This window comes from Cavenderia fasciculata (assembly GCF_000203815.1).
Source record: "Cavenderia fasciculata unplaced genomic scaffold Scf_Dfasci-G-o-80e12.f1-5, whole genome shotgun sequence".
In the NCBI taxonomy this organism is placed as follows: Eukaryota; Evosea; class Eumycetozoa; order Acytosteliales; family Cavenderiaceae; genus Cavenderia; species Cavenderia fasciculata.
The window spans coordinates 2480072-2500736 of NW_004457735.1; the positions used below are offsets into that span (position 1 = coordinate 2480072).

Below are 20665 nucleotides of genomic sequence, written 5' to 3' on the forward strand. Positions count from 1 at the left end.
GTAAATTCTTTGTAAGAGTATATGAGATGTTCAAAAAAAATATAAAAGATATATACTAGAATATATATATATCGAAAGTCTACATATCTTTGATACAAAAGTCTCCCGTTCAAATAATTACTCAAAAACTATTGCCAAACACAAAATCAAATTAATAAAAAAAAAAAATTAAAAAACGCAAAGATGATTCTACCTCCACACACAGAATGGGTGTCATTATTGTACAATTCATTCATTATTGTTTTAGAGTATCCTTATTGCAACATCAATAACTTCTCATGTTCAGAATCACTCCCTTGGCTACTACTACAACTTCTACCATCTCTATCAACTAAACTATTATTAGAAATATAGTCAATTGGACTGCCAAAACTATACCAAAACAACAACAACAACAACAACAACAGACAACAAAACCCTTTGTACATAGAATACTGTAGATAGTTCACCATTCATTCCTTTTTTTTTGTATTATATTATATTCAATCGACTCGATTATTCATTCCATCCTTCCCTCTCCTTTACTTTTTACAATCCAATCAAAACAAACCTATTCTATCCTTTCGAACCTTTTTTTTTTTTGTGATAGTAATAATTATAATAATATAATAATATAGTAATAATGGATCCATTAGACCCAGAATATAGTTATAAATTTTTGACAGATGGAGCACCTTTAAAACTAGAAAAGTTATTAGATATCGAAGTCAAACCTGGAGCCTTTAAAACAGCTTCACTTATTGGAACGATTACAGTTGGTGTGGTGGCTGGTGCCGCAGCAGCCTATTATTGGTTAAATAGGCCAGAAGATGAAGAATCAGATGACGAAGGTGGCAGCGGTGGTAGCATCAATGACGAAGATGCTATCATCACTACAACCACTACGACGACTACTACAACCTCTTACTTTCCTCCTCCTCCTCCCATCATCAATGGCGGTCCACCCATCCAACGATCGATCCATACACCGCTTCCACCACGGTTGCACAGTCACGCTTGTCCCTCAAAACTTTTAAAAGACAATGGCGAACCACTACCAATTGAAGAACAAAACCGATTACTATTAAATGAAAATAGAACTCTAAGAAGAGATGTTGATAATTTAAATACTTTTGTAAGTAGTTTGATTAAAATCAATCAATCAAAAGAAAAGAAAAGACTTTATTTATTAAAGTTTTCTTTATTTTTCTTTTAGGTAACAGAAAAAATGGCATCAATTGAGAAAAAGTTAGAATCTTATGATAAAACGATAAGAGACTTGGAATCTGAATTGGACAAGGAAAGATTCTGTTTTATTTGTCAAGAGAATGAAAAGCAAGTGTGTTGGACTGGTTGTGGTCATCGACTCTGTGGTAGATGTGCGATTGTTATTAAAAGCAGTGGAGGTCAACCAGTTTGTCCAATGTGTCGCAAACCTGTTGATACTTTTGTACGTTGTTATAATTCTTAAATAAATAATCTAGGAAACAAATAACACCCCAAGGAAATATTTAAAAAATATTTTTTGTAAATTTAAAAAAAAAAAAAAAGAATGGATATTGAAAGAGAAACCATTATCCTTTTTTGTTTTATTTCTTTTTCTTTTTCTTTTTTTATAAATAGGGACTCCAACCAACATACATTTCAGATAGATTAACTGGATCTGTAGCTTCTTGAATCAGAGAATTTACTTGACCTTCAATGGAGAGTGGGAGACCCATGTTTCCACTACTATTAAAGTTTTTATAGTTTGAATAACCTTGTAGTTCATTGTTGACCTTGCTCATAATGTCTCTTGGTTCTTTTTGATTATTCTTTCCCCAAAGAGGATCGTGAACGACCGATTCAACGACACCGAGTAGAGCTTCTCTGTTTTCACGCATGACTCGGACTGCATTCTCGCAACAAATTCTAAATGGTCCTTCAACACCCAAGACACCAAGCATATCGAGTAGATTATTGGTCAATCTGAATGGAACTCTTTCGGGAACGTGGAATGTTTGACCTCTCCAAAAGATACAGTTGAGATCAATCAAATAGATTTCTCCATTCTTTAGGGAAAAGAGGAAATTGTCTGGATGACGATCACCAAGACCAATCATCGTGCCAATCATAGATGCCGTTGCCAATGACACAGTGTACAATGTTCTTGCTTCGAGGTAGCTAGTTGGATCTGGGAATTGTTTTTGGAACCATCGATAGAGTGTGGCTGGATAGGCAGGAAGCAGTACCTTGTTAAAGTTTTCCAATTTGTTTTGTCCATTTTCAAATAGTTTTTGAATGCGTGCATTGTCGAGAGCAGTGGTTGGTTTGAATTCCGAAGAGTTGCAAATCGATCTAAAGGTGATAGTGTTGGTGAGCCACTCGAGAATACCATTGTCGGCATTGATTGGGATGACACAATAGGTTTGGACGTGAAAGTGTCTCTTTCTAGTTTCCGGGTCTTTGGACCAGAGATAATTGACCATTGTCATAAATTCAGAGGTACGTGCATCCTTTCTTAGATCATCTGCTGGTTTGATGAGGAATGGGTAGATATTACCATCAGACGAGTGAAGGTTGATCTTTTTAGGTTTTTGCAACGATGAGAGAATATCAACGTGATCGCCAACCTTGATAATGGTTGGAATACTACTTGAAAAGTATTCGTGTTGCGTATCTCCAATTTCATTTGATTGTGGGAGTTTTGGAGACATGAATCTTTGCATTGGCAAAATGGTAGAGAGATGAACGAGCTTGGAAAGTGGGTCGAGTATCTTGTCTCTACTTTTAGAGATGAGCATACTTGAAGGCTTTTTAGTGGTTTGTGGAGCGGGGTCATACATGGCCAAATTAATCAACTGATTACATAGATTAAAACTATCTTCAAAGGTCTTTTTATCGCCATTTTGCTTGGCCAATGCAAGACACTTGTCGGCACGTGTCTTTCTCTCGGGGATGTTTGAAAAGAGTTGGATGGCAAATTGCCAAATCGATTGTTTGGGGTAATCTTTGAGCACCTTGACAATGATGGTTTGTAAAACTTCATAGGTATCCATATTCTTGTGAGCAATTCTAGAGGCAATCTGTGGAAAGAAGAGGAGCCACGCATGACTGGGTACGTCGAGTGCCACCTTTATCAGCTTTTCCTTCATTGTCTTGTAGGCATTGGCAAGAGATTTGTTTGGATTGTTGGCTTGATTGGTATTCTTGTACGACTTGCTTTCAAAATCGAGCATATGTTTAACATCACTTTCCTTTTCACACAGCGTTGTTCCATAGTCTGTGAGAATGGTAATAAATCTTGGTATGCTAGCATAGACATTTTGATTGCCCAACGTGCAAGACATTCCATACGACTCTAAAAGCTTTTGCATATGTTTGACATTTTGCTTTTCCAATTCCAACTTTTCCCTAACATGTTGTTCCGGACGATAGATGGCATTCTTTTTAAGAACCGTCTCAAAGAAATAGTCATAGTATTTTGCCAAATACAAAAATCCTTTTTCCCATTGGTACTTTGTCGATTGTTTATAGTGTTCGAGAATCTTGTCACTTTGTGTTGATCCACCTTCTTGTTTCCATTTTCCCAACAATAAATGTGTCTTTGCGCTGACCAATGTATTTTTATCGTGATCTTGATTCTTTTGTATTTCTGCTGTCAATATACTAATAGCTTCATTTGTTTGTCCTTTACAATAGGCAATCTTTGCCTTTTCAATGATATAGTTTCTATCTTCTATAATGCCAGGAGTCAACAAAGCATTGAGAGAATTTTCAAATTTCTTTTCACGACGAGAATATTTTGAAATTTGTAGCCAACATTGACTTGCTTCTTGTTTGAGATTGAATATTTCAAAGATGGATCTTCTAGCAGTTAAAAGTGGTTCTCTTGTATGAATGTTTGGTTGAACAATTAAAAACCGATTATTGATATTGTTGATGATCAATTTAATAGGTTTTCGGGTATATGGAGAATTGGTATTTTGATCTTGACTGGTGGCAGATGGCATACGAGTTGGTGGAATAAGTTGAGCAAGACTTTGACTCATTTCAATGTCTCTGAGAATATGAAGTTGAACCAAATAGGGATAACATCTGTCATAGGAATCCATAGAGGCAGATGAGAGTTGATGCACAACATCGGCACGAGCTTGATGTACATAGGTACTAAAATCCTTTTCATTTCTTTGATTGAGTGAAAGAAGAATCTTGCCAAGTGATACTTGGAATCCACCTTCAATGAGATCTGATTCATCGTGTACTAGTTTGTTAATTCTTTCCCATTTACCAAGACTCCAAGCTGATTGTAATGAAATAGCATTCAATTTAGATAATGCCATTTTAGTATCTAAAAACTTTTTAGATAAATCAATTGTACTTGTGTTGGATCGTCCTTCTTCTCTCATTGATTCATATTGTTCCAACTTGAAGAGTTCCATTTTAATACCATCAGACATTGTAATGACGGCATCATGTTGACCAAGATGAAAGAGTGATTTGAGTTGCCCGAGTTTGTAACCAATAAGAGGTTGATCATTCATTCTACATGCGTTGGAATAGTAGAGGAAAGCGTCATTCCACTTTCCGCTCATTTCAAGGTCAACCAATTTTTCGTCCAATGGAATGTCGTTGCCACGCAACACTGAAAGTCCTGCCAAACTATCGACATCGTTGAGACTGTGGTAGATTCGTTGAAGCAGTGGAATCTGCTCAGCAACAGCTTGATGTTTTGACATTTTTCCAGTGGCAATAATCTTTTTAATATAACTTTCCACGTGAATAAGTGATGTTGCAGCAGCACCACAACGAGCCGATGCAGTTGCCAGGAGCAACTGAGGAATAGAGTCTAAAAACTCTTGGATAGCAAGAATCGATTCTGGTAGTTTGGGAGAGTTGACAACGTTGGGTGGTTGTTTTTCAGTGACCATTTTTTGTTTACGTTGTTCAATCCATTTTGAAAGTGAGTTGTGTAGTTCGAATATACGTTGAGTACACATTTGACCATTCTCATAGACTGGACCAGTGTCATTTTTCAAGACACTCAATATCTCCAAGGAAATAGATAGTTGATCACCGATTTTACCAAATTCAAAGATATTAATGATGAGGTAGGGCAAGAGATAGTGACAGATTTTAATGTCATCCTTGATGATACCTCTACAACACATGAAAATCTTTTCAGATGGTCCAGATGAACGATACACCAAATCAGACACCCAATTGGTAATCCACTTTCTATAGGATATATTTGGTGTAAAAAAGGAAGAGGTACGTGGAGGAATTGGCTTTTTAGGTGGATCGGGTAGATGGTATTGGGAGGTTTGGTAAGGTCTAATAATTTCCTTTACCTCTGGTGAAAAGTTGTTCCATAGATCCTGTGCTTCATGTCCTTTAAACTCTTTTCCATTGATACCACAATCGTGAAGAATCTCTTGAATGGCAAAACCTGCGCGATCTTGTGGAGTAGTGTTACTGGGTGAACACACAAACCTCGATAGATACTGTACAATGAGATCTTGAGCCATTGCCAGTCTTGTTTTCTCTTGAATTGGTTCACTACGAAGTTTGATTGGGTTGTCCTTGAAACGTTCGGGGTCGACCGCACCCAACTCACCCAAACACTCTGCAAATCGAGATTGAACCAATGGATATGGATCACGACACCCAATCAATAGATGTTTCATGAGGTTTGACACCATTGGCTGTGAATCTGGTGCAAACAACTCTTGACGGTGTTCTTGGAGTAGTGTCAGCAGTCGATTGAGTGTCATCATTTTGACTTCAGTATTTTCATTGCCAAACAGTTGAATCAATTGATTGAGCTGCTCGTCAAGTGGTTGTCCGCTATGAATCAACTCGAGTTGTTGAGATATTTCACGCAGCACTGGGTATTCCTTGGGCATGAATGGAATAGACTTGAAGAAACTTTCCAATTGTGCCTTGTTGGTTACGAAAAGGTATTCAAAGATTGGGTATGCCTTTTGTTCTTGTGCGACTACAAGAGGAAGTACTGAAAATACAATTTGGTTGAGGTAGGGACCGAGAACCTTTAGGTCGAGCAATTTGATAAAAGTCTCCCAAATCTCTATTGCAATCGATTCCAAAGGTGTCTTGACAGCCAACTTTAAAAATGCCATAATCTTTGGTCGGAACATTGTCACCAACTTGCCAAGCATTTCAATAAATCGATGAAGACTTCTCATCATGTTTTCCTTTTCCGGTATACTCTTGTGTTTGGTCATGATTTCATTAAAATAATTCATTGTACCCAAAAATTCCTTCATCAAATATGCTTCCAATGATGGTGCTTGTTCCTTTTGTATATGTTGAGTTAAATTTGATAAACATTGTATTGCATTTTTTGCCTAAAAAAAAGAAAAGAAAAAAAATAAATATATTATTAATAAATAGAATAGAATTATTTTTTCTTTTGTTTGTTTTGTTTTGGTCATACTTGATCAAATTTTTGAGGATTACCAAGATTTAAAACGAAATGAATAAATACAGTGGACGGAATATCTTCAACAAGATCTTCCATTTTTGTATTTAGTACAGATACTAGGAACCCCAAACCATCGGCCAATACGAGACTGTCCTGCGTTGTCATGAAAATATGCTCAATGATAGAACCTAGGTTATCGTCTATAGTACGAACAACGTTGACATTGTGAAGTTTAAACTCGTCAATGGTTGTGGCATCCTGAGTTTTAATGAGAATGGGAAGAACATGAGGAAGCATTCCACTTAGGAATGCGTCAGTATCCATCTTGAGTATAGCTACAAATCTTTGCATCGACATGAAATGTTCTTCTTTGACCAATTCCACCAAATGAGGATATAGTTGTGGTGCAATGATTGAAGTTGGTCCAATGAGTTGGCGAGGTGTAACACCATGCTTTCTAGCAATCGTTTCAATTGTATCTGAACTACAATTGCTAATAGCCGAGTCTCTACCAAGACACTCTATCAATTTGGAGAATATAGCTACTTGATAGTCAGAGTCTTGTGGAAGAAGTGCAGACAACTTGCCAAACAGTCGAATGATGGATATAATGGTTGAACTACGGTTGAGAGCGGCTGGATTGCCGTCCATACTAGTGTCTGTATCGTCGCTTGGCAGACTGAGTGGTTTCAATTCTCTAAAAAGTAGACGGAATGCAAAGTCACCAAGTTGAGGTAGTTGGGAGAGTATAGGTATGGCAACTTTACAAACAGGACTATTTCCACTGAGCAATGGAATGATCAGTGACAATATCTTTAAAACATTTCCTTGCATGGGAGAGACATGATCGGTAATAGATTTGAATGTGTATTTGGTGTACATGTAACGTGTCAGTGTATCTCCTTGAGAGCTAGTGTCTTGACCACCAAAAAGTTTTGAAAATAGGAAACCTCCATCGGTAATATCCAAATATTTTGGTGTAAACTTGGAGTCTTGATGTTTTGCAGCTACATCGTCTCTATTTAACAAAACCTTTTTTGATTTAAAATAATGACATGCACATCTTGGTAACCATATATTGATTGGTGATGTTTCATTGTTGATTTCAATCTTTGCAGCTTGTTGTAATGTTGTTACATTTACACTGCTGCTACTTTTAATGTTGATGGTACTTGATCCACTGATTGAATTATATTTTGCTATTTGATAGACATTGTATGGTAGGGCTGGAATATTGGTGTATAAAGCCAAAAGTGATTGATCTACCAATAAATTATCAATCTCTATTCGGTTGAGTGCCAATATATTGCTATTCTTATTTACAATGATTCCACCTTCTTTGGTATGAATCTCTTCAATCACTTTTGGTTGTAAAAAACATCCCTTAGTATCAAAACATATTAAACTACCTCCAATTAACCCAATCATTTCTAATATATTTTCATTTGTTTCATTATTTTCTACTATTTCACTAGTAAAAATAAATAAAAAAAAACAAAATTAATATTTATAAATTATATTCTATTCTTCTATTATTATTTTTACATACTTTAAAGTTTGAATAGTTTCTTGATAAATGGTTGGATAATTTTCAATATTATAAAGATTGACAAGAATGATTGGGATTGCAGATATTAAACCAATTAAAGTTTTGAGTACTGATGGTTGTATTAGAGTATTTTCAATAGGAGATGATTGTTGTTTTAATTCATATAATAGTTTTAGATATTGTTCCTTTCTTTGACTGTGAAAGAATTGTGATGGCATCCAAGCCATAATATTGATTGCCAAAATAGTCATATAACTAAATTGATTTGGATGTTCCACCTTTATCGTTTCAAACAAATCCTTTCTTGTCCATAAAAGAAACACTATATTGTGTATATTATCCAATGAATATTTGTATTGACTCCCCATTATAATCTCTTCCATCTTTGAATGTGATCCTTTTACAATATCTAAACATAATTCCAACAAAATTAAATAAATTTCAAATAAATAAATATTTAATTTTTCTTTCTATTTAAAAATAAAAAAAGAGAAATGAAATGATTAATATATCGTCTTTGTTTGTTTTTTTGGTCTACTTACAGATAATAAAAAATTATAAAATTTTGAAACATTTGTTACAAAGTGTTCTAAAATTATATTATTATTTCCATAAAATTCTTTACATAATCTAAAAGTTGAACTATAACCAGTGATAAAATTGGCTAAAGCTGTAAATCGACCACTATCAATATCATCTAGTGTTGGGGTGACAACAAGAGGGATTGGTATTTTCATTGATGTCAGCAAGGTATCCATCAACTGTGATGATAACTGTTTATCAGATTGAAGTGGGTTTGGATTTGAATTTGAATTTGATTGTTGTAAGGCTTCTTTTTCCAATGAAACCTTAAATACATATCTAAAACATGATACTAAATTGTTTTGTATATCTTTATCATTTAAATATATAATCATGTTAAAGATACTATAATGTTTTGGTTCTGATATTTCTAATAATCTATAATAATATAAACATAATACATTCTAGAGAAAAAAATAAATCAATAAAAAAACATGATTAATATTTAATATACTTTTAAATTGTTTGTTTTTGTTTACACACACATACTTTTAATAAAATACTTTTTGAATAAGATAAAATAAGTGGAATTCTTTTTGAAATACAATCACTTGTACCAGCAATAAATTGATGATTTGAAATGATTGTTAAAAGTCTTGATAAAACCTCTCCAATAACATCATCCATTTGTGTCTTTGCTACTATATCCTCTGTCATATTATTATTGATAGTTGCCAATCTAAAAAGTGATTTGATAAATTGATGATGGTAATTGTTTGGACACTGAAATTTTTTTAATATTATATTTAATAATATAACTGCAGACTAAATTAATTAATTAACAAACTAATAAATAATTTGAATATATTTTGATTGTTTTCAAAACTACTACATACATTTAATAATTTGAAAGATTTTGAAAATTGAATTCTTGATGCATTTTGTAATAGTAGATTGATATGTTCAATGAGAAAGGGTATTTCAATTCCAAATGTTTTATGTTCCAACAAGTATGCAAATACATCAAATAGACTTTTGTACAACATCATCAACATATCAATTGATGGTAAGTTGATAACCAATCCTCTTAATGTAATTTCTACTTTCTTTTCATTATTTTGATTATTATTATTATTATTATTATTCTCCTCTCCATCTATTTTCATTTGTTCATCTTTTTCCTTATTATCTTGTTGTTCCTTTTCCCTTTCTTTTTCCTTATCCTTTTCTTTACCCTTATTATTATTATTATTGTTATTTGATTTATCTTTTTTATCAGAACCTTCTTTTGATGATAAAGATGATGATGCTTTAGGAGGAGATTCTAATTTCTTTTTTAATCTACGATAACTATCAATCAATATTGGATATTCAATTTGTAAATCCATCTCCATTACTTGATGTAAATCTATAAAGAAACAAAAAATGTTAATGATCATAAATATAGTTATAGTTCAAAGTATTCTTTACTCTACCTTTAAGTAAATCCATTGTATCTAAAAGAAATGCAGTTGCAGCCTTTAGATTATTTGATAGTAATGTAATCAATAGACTGATTGATCTAACTATATCTTCATGAAGTGATTCACGTTGCATATGATTGGGATTGGTAAGGATTGGTATCAATCTAAACAAGTATTGTGATATTGCATGTTTATCACCTATCCAATCTCCACTTGGTACTTTTTGTGTAACTAATCGTATAATGAGTACTGTATCATGTACATCTTTTGCACTTGCTAATTAATTAAATCAAAAAGTAGTTAATAATCACATTCATTGATCATTATAATATTGTATTATCTCTATTGATATCAATATTACTCACCAGTTGATATTAAAACACTATTTACAAGCTCAGGTAACAATGATCTAATTTGAGCATACTGAGCTACAGCCTTTTGACTTGCTTTATTACTATAGGATGATGTTGTATCTTGTTGAGCTATATCATTTATAATTGATAATAACTTTTCTTTTGTTTTTGTATTCGTTGCATCCATCTCTTCTTCTCTTTGTTATATATATATATATATATATATATAAATATATAAACCACAAATAATCTTTATTCATGAAAAGATCTAAAGTCATCATCAAAATGAAACGACGGTACACCTCTTTTCGAAGAACTTAAAAATTGCTCTTCCTCTCCCCCTTCGAAGTTCGAGTTGAGTTGGGGTTATTGTTCATTGGTACAACCATACGTTTTCATATATACATTATTTGCAGATTTATTTATTCATCCTCCTCCTCTTTATCAACTTCTACACATTTGAAATCAAAATCATCCATCTCCATCAACTGATACTTGGGGTTACATATGATGTTATTTAGAATCTCCAACTAATTAGAGGTAATTACCTTTGATTACATTTTTGTTTAGAATAGAATACACCTACGCTAAATGAATAAGCCAGACGTACACAACTGAACCTGGTTCATTATTATTATTATTCTATGTTCTGATATTAATTATCTTATCTATAATTATCTATCAAATCAATACACACATTTAGAGTAGTAACGTCTAGCTCATTCCATTTGCGTATGGTAAGATGATCACTATGCCAAAGATCCGCGAGATCACACTTGATTAATGTAAATCAATGCATTAAAAGACAGATACTCATTGATTTGGTTGTGTAAGCACAAGATCATACCTACCTTCTATGAAACCAGGCCACAAAAAACGTCACCCTTTCTAAAAATGGACAGAGAGACGTTAAAAATGTGGCATGGTTTGTTTCTGATTAATTTGCGGGTAAATTAAAAGGATTTAAATAGGAGTTATTGGCAATAGCCCAATAACTCACAGAACCATCAATTATTCGAACAAACAACACTTTTGTTTAATTAATTTTACACATAACACTTTTATTTATTTCAATCAATCTATTCTTATTCTATCTATTAATTAGTACTTTAATATATTATATTAATTAGTACTATTGTATTTTTAATATCTTTAACAACCATGTCACAACTACTTAAAATCAAGAATTCATTATTATTATCATCATCATCACCACAATCGATTAAATCATATAGAAGAAATGCACCTCCAAAACCAAATCCAAACTATATTGCTGTTCTTGATGCACCAGAACCTCGTCATTTCCCAAGACTACAAGAAGCTACACCAGTCATCGAGACCACCTCTACCTCTTCAGTTTATCTCAGAGGAACCAATCTACTCGGTCAATCATCATTGAAAGGAAGATCATCATCTTCAACTTCTTGGGCATCGTCATTGTTTGGTGAATTTGAACCAAGTCAGTTTACATCACGTCGTCGTATTTCAACAGCACCACTTACACAATTCCAAAAGGATCCATCACCGGAATACCACAGACATAGTACATCACATGCCTACTCCAAGAGAGAACATTTGGACAAGATCGAGAAAGAGTTTGTCACACCAACCAGATACGAACCAAAAACATTTGGTGATCACTTTGCCAGATATGCTGTCAAATCTTTAAGATTATTAAGTAATATGTTCTTTAAGGAAAAGTATATTCATTATGCGTATGTATCAAATTTTGATAGATAAGATGGAATATTTATATTTAGTCATTTATATTAATATTAATATTTTTGTGATTTGAAGTTGCTTACTTGAAACAGTTGCAGCAGTACCAGGTATGGCTGGTGGTATGCTTCAACATCTTCATTCACTTAGAACTTGCAAGAACATTTATGTAATCAAGACATTGTTGGACGAAGCTGAGAATGAAAGAATGCATCTCATGACATTTATTGAAATCACCAAACCAACTGTTGGTGAACGTGCCTTGATTGCATTAGCTCAAGCCGCCTATTTGGTCGATTACATGATCCTCTATCTCGTTTCACCAAAGACAGCACATAGATTCGTTGGATTTTTAGAAGAAGAAGCTGTATTGACATACACCAATATGCTTCGTGATTTGGATGCAGGATTGGTAGAAAATGTCAATGCACCAGCCATCGCCAAAGCATATTGGGGATTGCCAGAAGATGCCAAACTTCGTGATGTCATCATGGTCATCCGTCAAGATGAAGTTGAACATGCCCATGTCAACCACGACATTTCAAATACACTCGCAACCGAAAAGGTTCCATCCAAACAAACAACTCCCACTACTCCACCACCTAGCAGTAGCAGTAATACTGCCACTTTGGCCTAAACATTCAACAAAAGATTAGAAATATATTTCCATCTTCAAATCTAAATAATATTAATAATAATAATACTCTTTTTTTTTTATAAATAATAATATAATGTTATATTTTTTCTCATCCTCTAAATTCCCTTTGTTTTAAATATTAATAATTATTATTTGTTTATTCTATATTATTTTATTTTAATTTAATTTAATTTACATAATTTGACAATTCTCCTTTCCTTCACCTTTTTCTTTATTCTTTTCCTTTTTATCCTTTTTGGATCCTACACCACCACCAAGTTGTAGTCTAAGAAAGATTTTGGCAAGGTTTTCAATCTCTAGATCCTTTAGTGTTTCCGCATTGTCATCCAATCTTCTTGCTCCTCTGAATGAAAGAATTTGATTGTCGGGTGGAATACCTTCACTGTCTTGAATGGCAGTTCTTAAATCACCGACGGTAGCAGTGGGAGGTACAACTACTGCAAGGGGTCTACCCAAACCACAAATGACGATAACCAATTGTCCATCGGCCACACTGGGATTGACAAAGAGTACAGCTTCTTCATCATAGATATTGGATGCTTTAAGTGTTTGTGTCGTGTCTTCTACCTTGTCACCACTAACATATGCAATGTAATCTTTATACTTTTCTCCATGTTGAGCTACCCATTTACTCTTGAGTACATCAAGACTATCTGTTCCACAATCTATCTCTTCAATAACAAACTTTTCATATTTATCTTCTGTTTTAATTGTAACTTTTCCCATCTCTCTCTCTCTATGTTCTTCTTATTTCTACTTTGTTTGTTTAAAACTCTAAACTACTTGATTTGTTTAAAAAGAACAGCTGGCTGATCAACATTACTGTTGATGTAAAGCCACATCGAGAGACTTGTGTAGGTTGAGAAAACCCAAAAAAATCGTGCAAGTTAAAGGGCAAATCTGTGAATAGATAAAATGTGGAGAAGGATGATATCACTGAGGACATGCGTCTTATTTTATTTTCTAATAATCTTTCTTCTTTGATTAAGTGTTTTAAACTTCTTCTTCTTCTTCTTCTTCTTCTTCTTTCTCTAGTTTACAATCTTTGACATGATGACCATATAATCTTTGACAAAAGCATCGATCTTGAAACCTGCAGATGCAGCCAAATCAGTATATTCCTTTTCACAACGTTGTCTACCGTTGACAGAATGCCACAAGTCAACATCCTTCCAAGTTCTATAAGAGTAATAGTCTCTATCCTTTTCGAGGATCAAGTCATAGATGAATACCTTTCCATTTGGTTTAATTGATTTACCAATTGTTTCTAGAATGCCTTTTGCTTCTTTGGCATCCCAATCGTGAATGATCTTACTCATAGTGTAACAATCGGCAACTGGAACACTTTCAAAAAATGATCCTACCACTTCACTAAATCTTGGGTCCACCTTTGAACGATCCAACTTTTTGTTGTTATCAATAGTTTCTTGAACATCAAAATTTATTCCTTTTTCAAGATGTTTGTTTTGTTTTAAAATTTCTTGAATCATTCTAAAAAGATAAAGAATAATTAATTAAACTTTGTTTTTTTTTTATTATTTTCTTTTATGTTTTAACTTACACTCCTTGAGAACCACCCAAATCAACAACAACTTTAAACTTTGAAAAGTCAGACATGTCAAGGAAATAAGGTAACAATGGTGAAGTTAAACCAGTCATACCTCTTTCAAAGAGACCAAGTTCGGTTGGATTATCCCAAATATATTCCCAAAAGTTGGAATATCCTTTTCCGGCAGAGTGAAGAGCGACACTTGCTTTGCCAGTTTTTAGAGTTTCTCCAATATCATTCAAACCATTGTAGACACCATCACCACCTTTGAATAAGATGGCATCCCTTGTAAACTTGTCATTCAACATTCTTGAAAGATCCGATTGAGAGAATATTCTTGAAGAGACACCTTCCTCTTGATCATGGTGCTTGAATACACCAATGGTAGATAGACCACGCATAATCTTGTGCAAGGTGGTAGCATCTACTCCTCCCAACTGTTTGGCCAATTCATCGACTGAATGAGGTTTTTCATCAGCCAACAAAGAAGCAACATTGAGTTTGGTGACCAAATGAAGACAACGTGCCTTGTATGCACCTTGAGTAATTTCAATCAATCCAATTTGTCTCTTGTAATAATCCTTATCAATTGGTTGTTGATTGTTTGTATTTTCCATCATTTTTTAGTATAAACAAAAATTAAATAAATAAATTAAAAAACTAAATTATCTCTCTTCCTTTTTGAAATTAATAAAGATAATGAGTGAAAGAAAGTGTCAATATTTTTTATATTGAACTTGACCCAATTCATTAAAATAATCATTCATAATAAAAGAATATAATATATTATTTTATTATCCGCCTACTGATTTTTTTATTGTTGTGTGCATGTGTGGTAGGAAGTGACAGCAGCTATCCAATGAAGGGTTGACAGTTTTACTAGTGGTTAAGCAAGATGGTAGCAAAAAAAAACAAAAGTCACACTCAATGTGGTGGAGGTGCATCATTGGACGAAGACTAATATTATTATTCTCGGCATTATATATTATTAATAACACATACGCATACATATATATCTATATATATCTAATATACATATTGTAGTCGTATATAATGGATATAAAGAGACAAAAGAAAGAAGTTATAGTCGAAAAGGAAGGAGACGATGGAGTAGATATATTGCTCGAAAAGATCGGCAAGAACAAAGAACTTCTTAAAGTATTACAAACAATCACAGAGATTGAAGGCGAGAGGGATTTCGAGACTATTAGAATAGACAAGGATCAATATAAAAGCGCAAAGCCATTGTATGACAAGAGAAAACCACTTCTTACAAAGCTACCAAACTTTTGGTCTAATGTTGTATGTAACAATTACAATACGATAATGACAATGATATATATATATATAAGATTCTAATAATCATCTATTTATAAATTGATCACGATGTTTGTTGGATCAATAATAATAATAATAATAGTTTAAGAAATCATTTCCAGAATTTGAAGGATCAGATGATAAACCATTATATGAATACCTTACAGATTTTCTCGTTGAAGAGACTGATAAAGAGTTTACATTAAAGTTTGTATGTGTTTAAAACAATTGTGAATCAAATTTGTTTACAGAAGTCTGTAAATGATATGAAAGAAAGAAAGAAAGATGGATACTATACTGACTGACGAATCGATCGATTGTCTATTATAATGTAGACCTTTTCAAAGAACAAATTTTTATCAAATCAAGAGGTTATTGTGACCTGTCCAACTGCAACCACCAAGGAAGAGATGCTTCAAGACCTCCCAGCAACAACCAATGCAAAGGCAACACCTCTGACAGGGGAGGATGAAGATTCTTTTGACATGTTTCTTCAATTCCTCGAGCAACCAACACCCGAACAATGTATCAATATTGTTGGCGCAGTTTGGTCAACCCCACTCGATATTTTCCAAGCTGTATGTCTATCCAATCCATCAAAACTATATATATATATATATGTGTTAATATAGTTTGGGATTTCATCATTGTTATGTTATTTACTTATTTTCTTTCTTTTTGTAGGAAATGCCAGTAGAAGATGATGATGATGAAGACGATGATGAAGATGGCAAAAGTGTAGAAGTTGAAGAAGAGGCAAACGAATAAACATTCCCCAATTACAATCATTGGAGAATGATCTTACAATTATAATTATAATTATTTTTTAAAACAAAAAGAAAGAAGGGAATTTAGAGGAAGAGAAAAGATGTAATATTTTATTATTATTTATAAAAAAAGAGTATTACTTATTATTATTATCATTATTATTATTAGGCCAAAGTGGCAGTATTACTGCTACTGCTAGGTGGAGTAGTGGGAGTTGTTTGTTTGGATGGAACCTTTTCAGTTGCGAGTGTATTTGAAATGTCGTGGTTGACATGGGCATGTTCGACTTCATCTTGACGGATGACCATGATGACATCACGAAGTTTGGCATCTTCTGGCAATCCCCAATATGCTTTGGCGATAGCTGGTGCATTGACATTTTCTACCAATCCTGCATCCAAATCACGAAGCATATTGGTGTATGTCAATACAGCTTCTTCTTCTAAAAATCCAACGAATCTATGTGCTGTCTTTGGTGAAACGAGATAGAGGATTGTGTAATCGACCAAATAGGCGGCTTGAGCAAGAGCAATCAAGACACGCTCACCAAAAGTTGGTTTGGTGATTTCAATAAATGTCATGAGATGCATTCTTTCATTCTCAGCTTCGTCCAACAATGTCTTGATTACATAATTGTTTTGACATGTTCTAAGTGAATGAAGATGTTGAAGCATACCACCAGCCATACCTGGTACTGCTGCAACTGTTTCAAGTAAGCAACTACAAATACAAAAAAATATTAATATAAATTTCTACTATATATTCCATATTATCTAATTGATACATACGCATAATGAATATACTTTTCCTTAAAGAACATATTACTTAATAGTCTCAACGACTTGACAGCATATCTGGCAAAGTGATCACCAAATGTTTTTGGTTCGTATCTGGTTGGTGTGACAAACTCTTTCTCGATCTTGTCCAAATGTTCTCTCTTGGAGTAGGCATGTGATGTACTATGTCTGTGGTATTCCGGTGATGGATCCTTTTGGAATTGTGTAAGTGGTGCTGTTGAAATACGACGGCGAGATGCAAAATGGCTTGGTTCAAATTCACCAAACAATGACGATGCCGATAATCTTCCTGTCAATGATGATTGACCGAGTAGATTGGTTCCTCTGAGATAAACTGAAGAGGTAGAGGTGGTCTCGATGACTGGTAGAGGATGGTATTCTACCTTTTCAACCTTTGGAGGATAATGATGTGGTTCTGGTGCATCGAGAAAAGCAATATAGTTTGGATTTACTTTTCCTCTTCTTGTATATGATTTAATTGATTGTGGTGATATTAATGAATTCTTGATTTTAAGTAGTTGCGACATTGTTTGAAAATAAATAAAATGATAGGTTAATTTTAATAAATAAAAGTGTAAAGATATTAATTAATTAATTATAAATAAAATATAAATTTAAACCAAAATGTTGTTGTTGATAGTTATAATAAAAATTAACAAGATATTGTTGTTTATGATTGAGTTATTGGGCTATTGCCAATTGCTGCTATTTAAATCCTTTGAGTTTACCCGCAATTAATAAGAAACCGAGTTATGCAACATATTTTTCACGTCACTTAAACCTCTTCATTTTTAGAAAGGGTGACGTTTTTTGTAGCCTGGTTGCTCGGTTAGATCTTGTGCTTACACAACCAAATCAATGAGTATCTGTCTTTTAATCAATTGATTTACATTAATCAAGTGTGATCTCGCGGATCTTTGCATAGTGATCATCTTACCATACGCAAATGGAATGAGCTAGACGTTACTACTCTAAATATATGTATCGATTTGAAATAATTAATATCAGAACATAGAATAATAATAATGAACCAGGTTCAGTTGTGTACGTCTGGCTTATTCATTTAGCGTAGGTGTATTCTATTCTATCTGCTGATATCAATTTAAATGTAAAGAAGATTCTTAATTACAATTAATAGAAAAGGGTTTTTGTTTGATTAGTTTATTAATTTAATCAATCCTATATATGTTTTTTTGTTTGTTTGTTTGTTTGTTTTGATCAAATCCACAAGATCTTTTGTAAATAATAAATATAGATAAATATTATTATATTAATTCTTATCTAAAGGTTTTTTCTTGTATGGACTGACTGTGAAAGATGGGTTTGGTTGGATATCATAATTCTTCAAAACCTTTCTGAATGCTATTTGTACATTTTCACACTATAAATAGATATTATAAAAGGACCTTATTAGAATTCTATTCAAATGTTTTTGTTTTGATATTGTTTATCTGTTGCATACCTTTTCTTTAGTTTTACAAAATATTCTCACTCTTGACTCTTGGAATTGACTTGGAATAAGATGACTTGCATGTTCTTTAAGGATTTGTACCTTTGTCGAGTCATCATATCTAGTGTAAAAGTGTGTACTTTCAACAGGGTCCTTGTCTTTGAATGCATAATTTAATTTGAGATCGTGAATGATAAAGTCACTCTCTAACAAGTCGTTTCCAACCTTTGCAATCTCTTGACTAAGGGTGGGTGGAAGTTGTTTTGCAAACTGTGATCCAACCGGGATGATAACCTCATCAACAAATTTATACAAATTACGTGTTCTAATATTTCGAATGATTTGTCTTGCTTCTTTTAATTCTGGTTCTTTTGAATATTCTATTCTTTGTAATATACTATCTGTTAAATTAATAAATCTAAAATAGAAATAAAAATAGAAATAAATAAATATATTTATATAATTAATTAATTAAATTGTTATACAAACTCTTTTGGATCATCCAATTGATCAGAAATCTTCAAGTATGGATCAGCGGCACTTAAAGCATCTGAAACCATGTATTCAATTGCCTTTCCAACTTTATGAGTATAGACAATCTTGTGAAGACTATATCGTGTATGGAATAATTCATATAAATTATAAACTTCTTTACTACAAAAACATATTTCATCATCAATTACTCTACTAAATTCCATTAATCTAGAAAACAAAAGAAAATTAATAAATAAATAAATAAATATTATTTTCTTCTTTTCTTTTTCTTTTTTTTATTCAGAATACAAACCTAGTAAAATCACAAACGATAGCTCTACCCAAACAATAAGAATCACGAGCCAAATAATCAAATTTATCTACATCTACACTATTACGGTGATTGGCTACTATATCATACATGAATCTTTTTCCCGTTGTGTATGGTTCTCCAGTAATTAATGATCCAATAAATCTAACATCATCTGTACTATAATCCAATCCCTTATCATCAATTAAATAATTTAACATTTTCAATGACATTTCTTCGTGATGGAATTTTTTTCTAAAAAGAATTAAAATAAATAAATAAATAAATAAATAAATAAATAAATAAATAAATAAATAAATAAAAATTGTTCTTTTTCTTTTCTTTCTTTTCTTTTCTCTTTCATACCCAGTAGAATTTGCCCAAGATTCAAATGCATGTGAAAATGGTCCATGACCCAAATCATGACACAATCCAGCGATTCTAACAAACTTTTGATCATCTTCTGTTATTTCCAACTCTGGTTGTGTTGATTTAATCTTGTCTATAAATTTACCTGCCAAATGACTAACACCCAAACTATGTTCAAATCTAAAAAAAAGAAAAGAAGAAAGAAAGAAAGAATAAGTCAATCATTCACAATATACTTTGTTTGTTTGATTGTTTGGTTACCTACCTATGATGAGAAGCACAAGGAAAAACAAAAGAGGTAGTACCAAGTTGTTTTAAATCACGTAATCTTTGAAACTGTACAGAATCGACAAAGTCGAGTATATAATTGGGGACGTCCATGTGTCCGTGAACAACATCGTTGATCACCTTTGATGCCTTTGGTTTGAAGATGGGAGTATGTTTGAGTGTTCCTCTATTCGATCCCAACACTGATCCAAATGCATTGCCATTGGTACGAACTTTCTTGATGATTGAGAATGCAGTCTCACTGTCTGCACTCTCATTTATATTGAATGAATATTGTTCTTGTGATACACCATCAATATCATCTATACTACTCTGATCATCAAACGATGGGGATGAATCCCCTAGAAAATTGGGTTGTGACATTAATAAATAAACAAATATATTCTTTTTCTATCTCTCTATGTATATTAAATAACACAACAACAAACAATAATAATAATGAAAAGAAAGAGAAGAAAAAACAGAGATGAAAAGATTCTGAAATTCTGCAAATGAAATTAATTCATTCTCCTTTTGTTTTGATTATTCGAGAGAAACTAAACTCTCTCTTCTAATGGATTAAAAAAGTTACAATATAATTATATATATATATATTCATTTGCGATAAATTAGTATGCTACTGAATGATGACATTACACGAGTAAGCGATAGGATAGTAGTAGAACTAACTCAAAAA

General features: G+C 32.8%; 8 protein-coding genes across 8 annotated transcripts; 3 read left to right on the plus strand and 5 right to left on the minus strand.

Moving 5' to 3' along the window:
* Nucleotides 1-622: 622 nt before the first annotated feature.
* Nucleotides 623-1450, plus strand: rzpA (RING/leucine zipper protein; the record flags this gene model as incomplete). Its single annotated transcript, XM_004361450.1, has 2 exons — nucleotides 623-1114; nucleotides 1196-1450. 2 exons carry the CDS (start codon nucleotides 623-625, stop codon nucleotides 1448-1450), a joined length of 747 nt encoding a protein of 248 aa, XP_004361507.1.
* A 142-nt stretch (nucleotides 1451-1592) lies between these two features.
* Nucleotides 1593-10477, minus strand: atr1 (protein kinase; the record flags this gene model as incomplete). The annotated part of the gene is made up of 8 exons (XM_004361451.1): nucleotides 1593-6326; nucleotides 6416-7874; nucleotides 7953-8422; nucleotides 8495-8938; nucleotides 9024-9257; nucleotides 9371-9882; nucleotides 9950-10213; nucleotides 10303-10477. 8 exons carry the CDS (start codon nucleotides 10475-10477, stop codon nucleotides 1593-1595), a joined length of 8292 nt encoding a protein of 2763 aa, XP_004361508.1.
* Nucleotides 10478-11184: 707 nt separating this feature from the next.
* On the plus strand, nucleotides 11185-12646 carry aoxA (alternative oxidase; the record flags this gene model as incomplete). The annotated part of the gene is made up of 3 exons (XM_004361452.1): nucleotides 11185-11219; nucleotides 11421-12005; nucleotides 12088-12646. 3 exons carry the CDS (start codon nucleotides 11185-11187, stop codon nucleotides 12644-12646), a joined length of 1179 nt encoding a protein of 392 aa, XP_004361509.1.
* A 192-nt stretch (nucleotides 12647-12838) lies between these two features.
* Nucleotides 12839-13393, minus strand: DFA_05793 (uncharacterized protein; the record flags this gene model as incomplete). The annotated part of the gene is made up of 1 exon (XM_004361453.1): nucleotides 12839-13393. One exon carries the CDS (start codon nucleotides 13391-13393, stop codon nucleotides 12839-12841), a length of 555 nt encoding a protein of 184 aa, XP_004361510.1.
* A 305-nt stretch (nucleotides 13394-13698) lies between these two features.
* On the minus strand, nucleotides 13699-14836 carry DFA_05794 (uncharacterized protein; the record flags this gene model as incomplete). The annotated part of the gene is made up of 2 exons (XM_004361454.1): nucleotides 13699-14158; nucleotides 14229-14836. 2 exons carry the CDS (start codon nucleotides 14834-14836, stop codon nucleotides 13699-13701), a joined length of 1068 nt encoding a protein of 355 aa, XP_004361511.1.
* A 433-nt stretch (nucleotides 14837-15269) lies between these two features.
* Nucleotides 15270-16301, plus strand: DFA_05795 (nucleosome assembly protein family protein; the record flags this gene model as incomplete). The annotated part of the gene is made up of 4 exons (XM_004361455.1): nucleotides 15270-15518; nucleotides 15637-15744; nucleotides 15869-16111; nucleotides 16218-16301. The coding sequence occupies 4 exons, from the start codon at nucleotides 15270-15272 to the stop codon at nucleotides 16299-16301; spliced, it is 684 nt and encodes a 227-aa protein (XP_004361512.1).
* Nucleotides 16302-16465: 164 nt separating this feature from the next.
* On the minus strand, nucleotides 16466-17625 carry DFA_05796 (uncharacterized protein; the record flags this gene model as incomplete). Its single annotated transcript, XM_004361456.1, has 2 exons — nucleotides 16466-17021; nucleotides 17090-17625. 2 exons carry the CDS (start codon nucleotides 17623-17625, stop codon nucleotides 16466-16468), a joined length of 1092 nt encoding a protein of 363 aa, XP_004361513.1.
* A 743-nt stretch (nucleotides 17626-18368) lies between these two features.
* On the minus strand, nucleotides 18369-20352 carry DFA_05797 (HD phosphohydrolase domain-containing protein; the record flags this gene model as incomplete). The annotated part of the gene is made up of 6 exons (XM_004361457.1): nucleotides 18369-18479; nucleotides 18561-18966; nucleotides 19038-19250; nucleotides 19336-19587; nucleotides 19699-19881; nucleotides 19967-20352. 6 exons carry the CDS (start codon nucleotides 20350-20352, stop codon nucleotides 18369-18371), a joined length of 1551 nt encoding a protein of 516 aa, XP_004361514.1.
* Nucleotides 20353-20665: the final 313 nt, after the last annotated feature.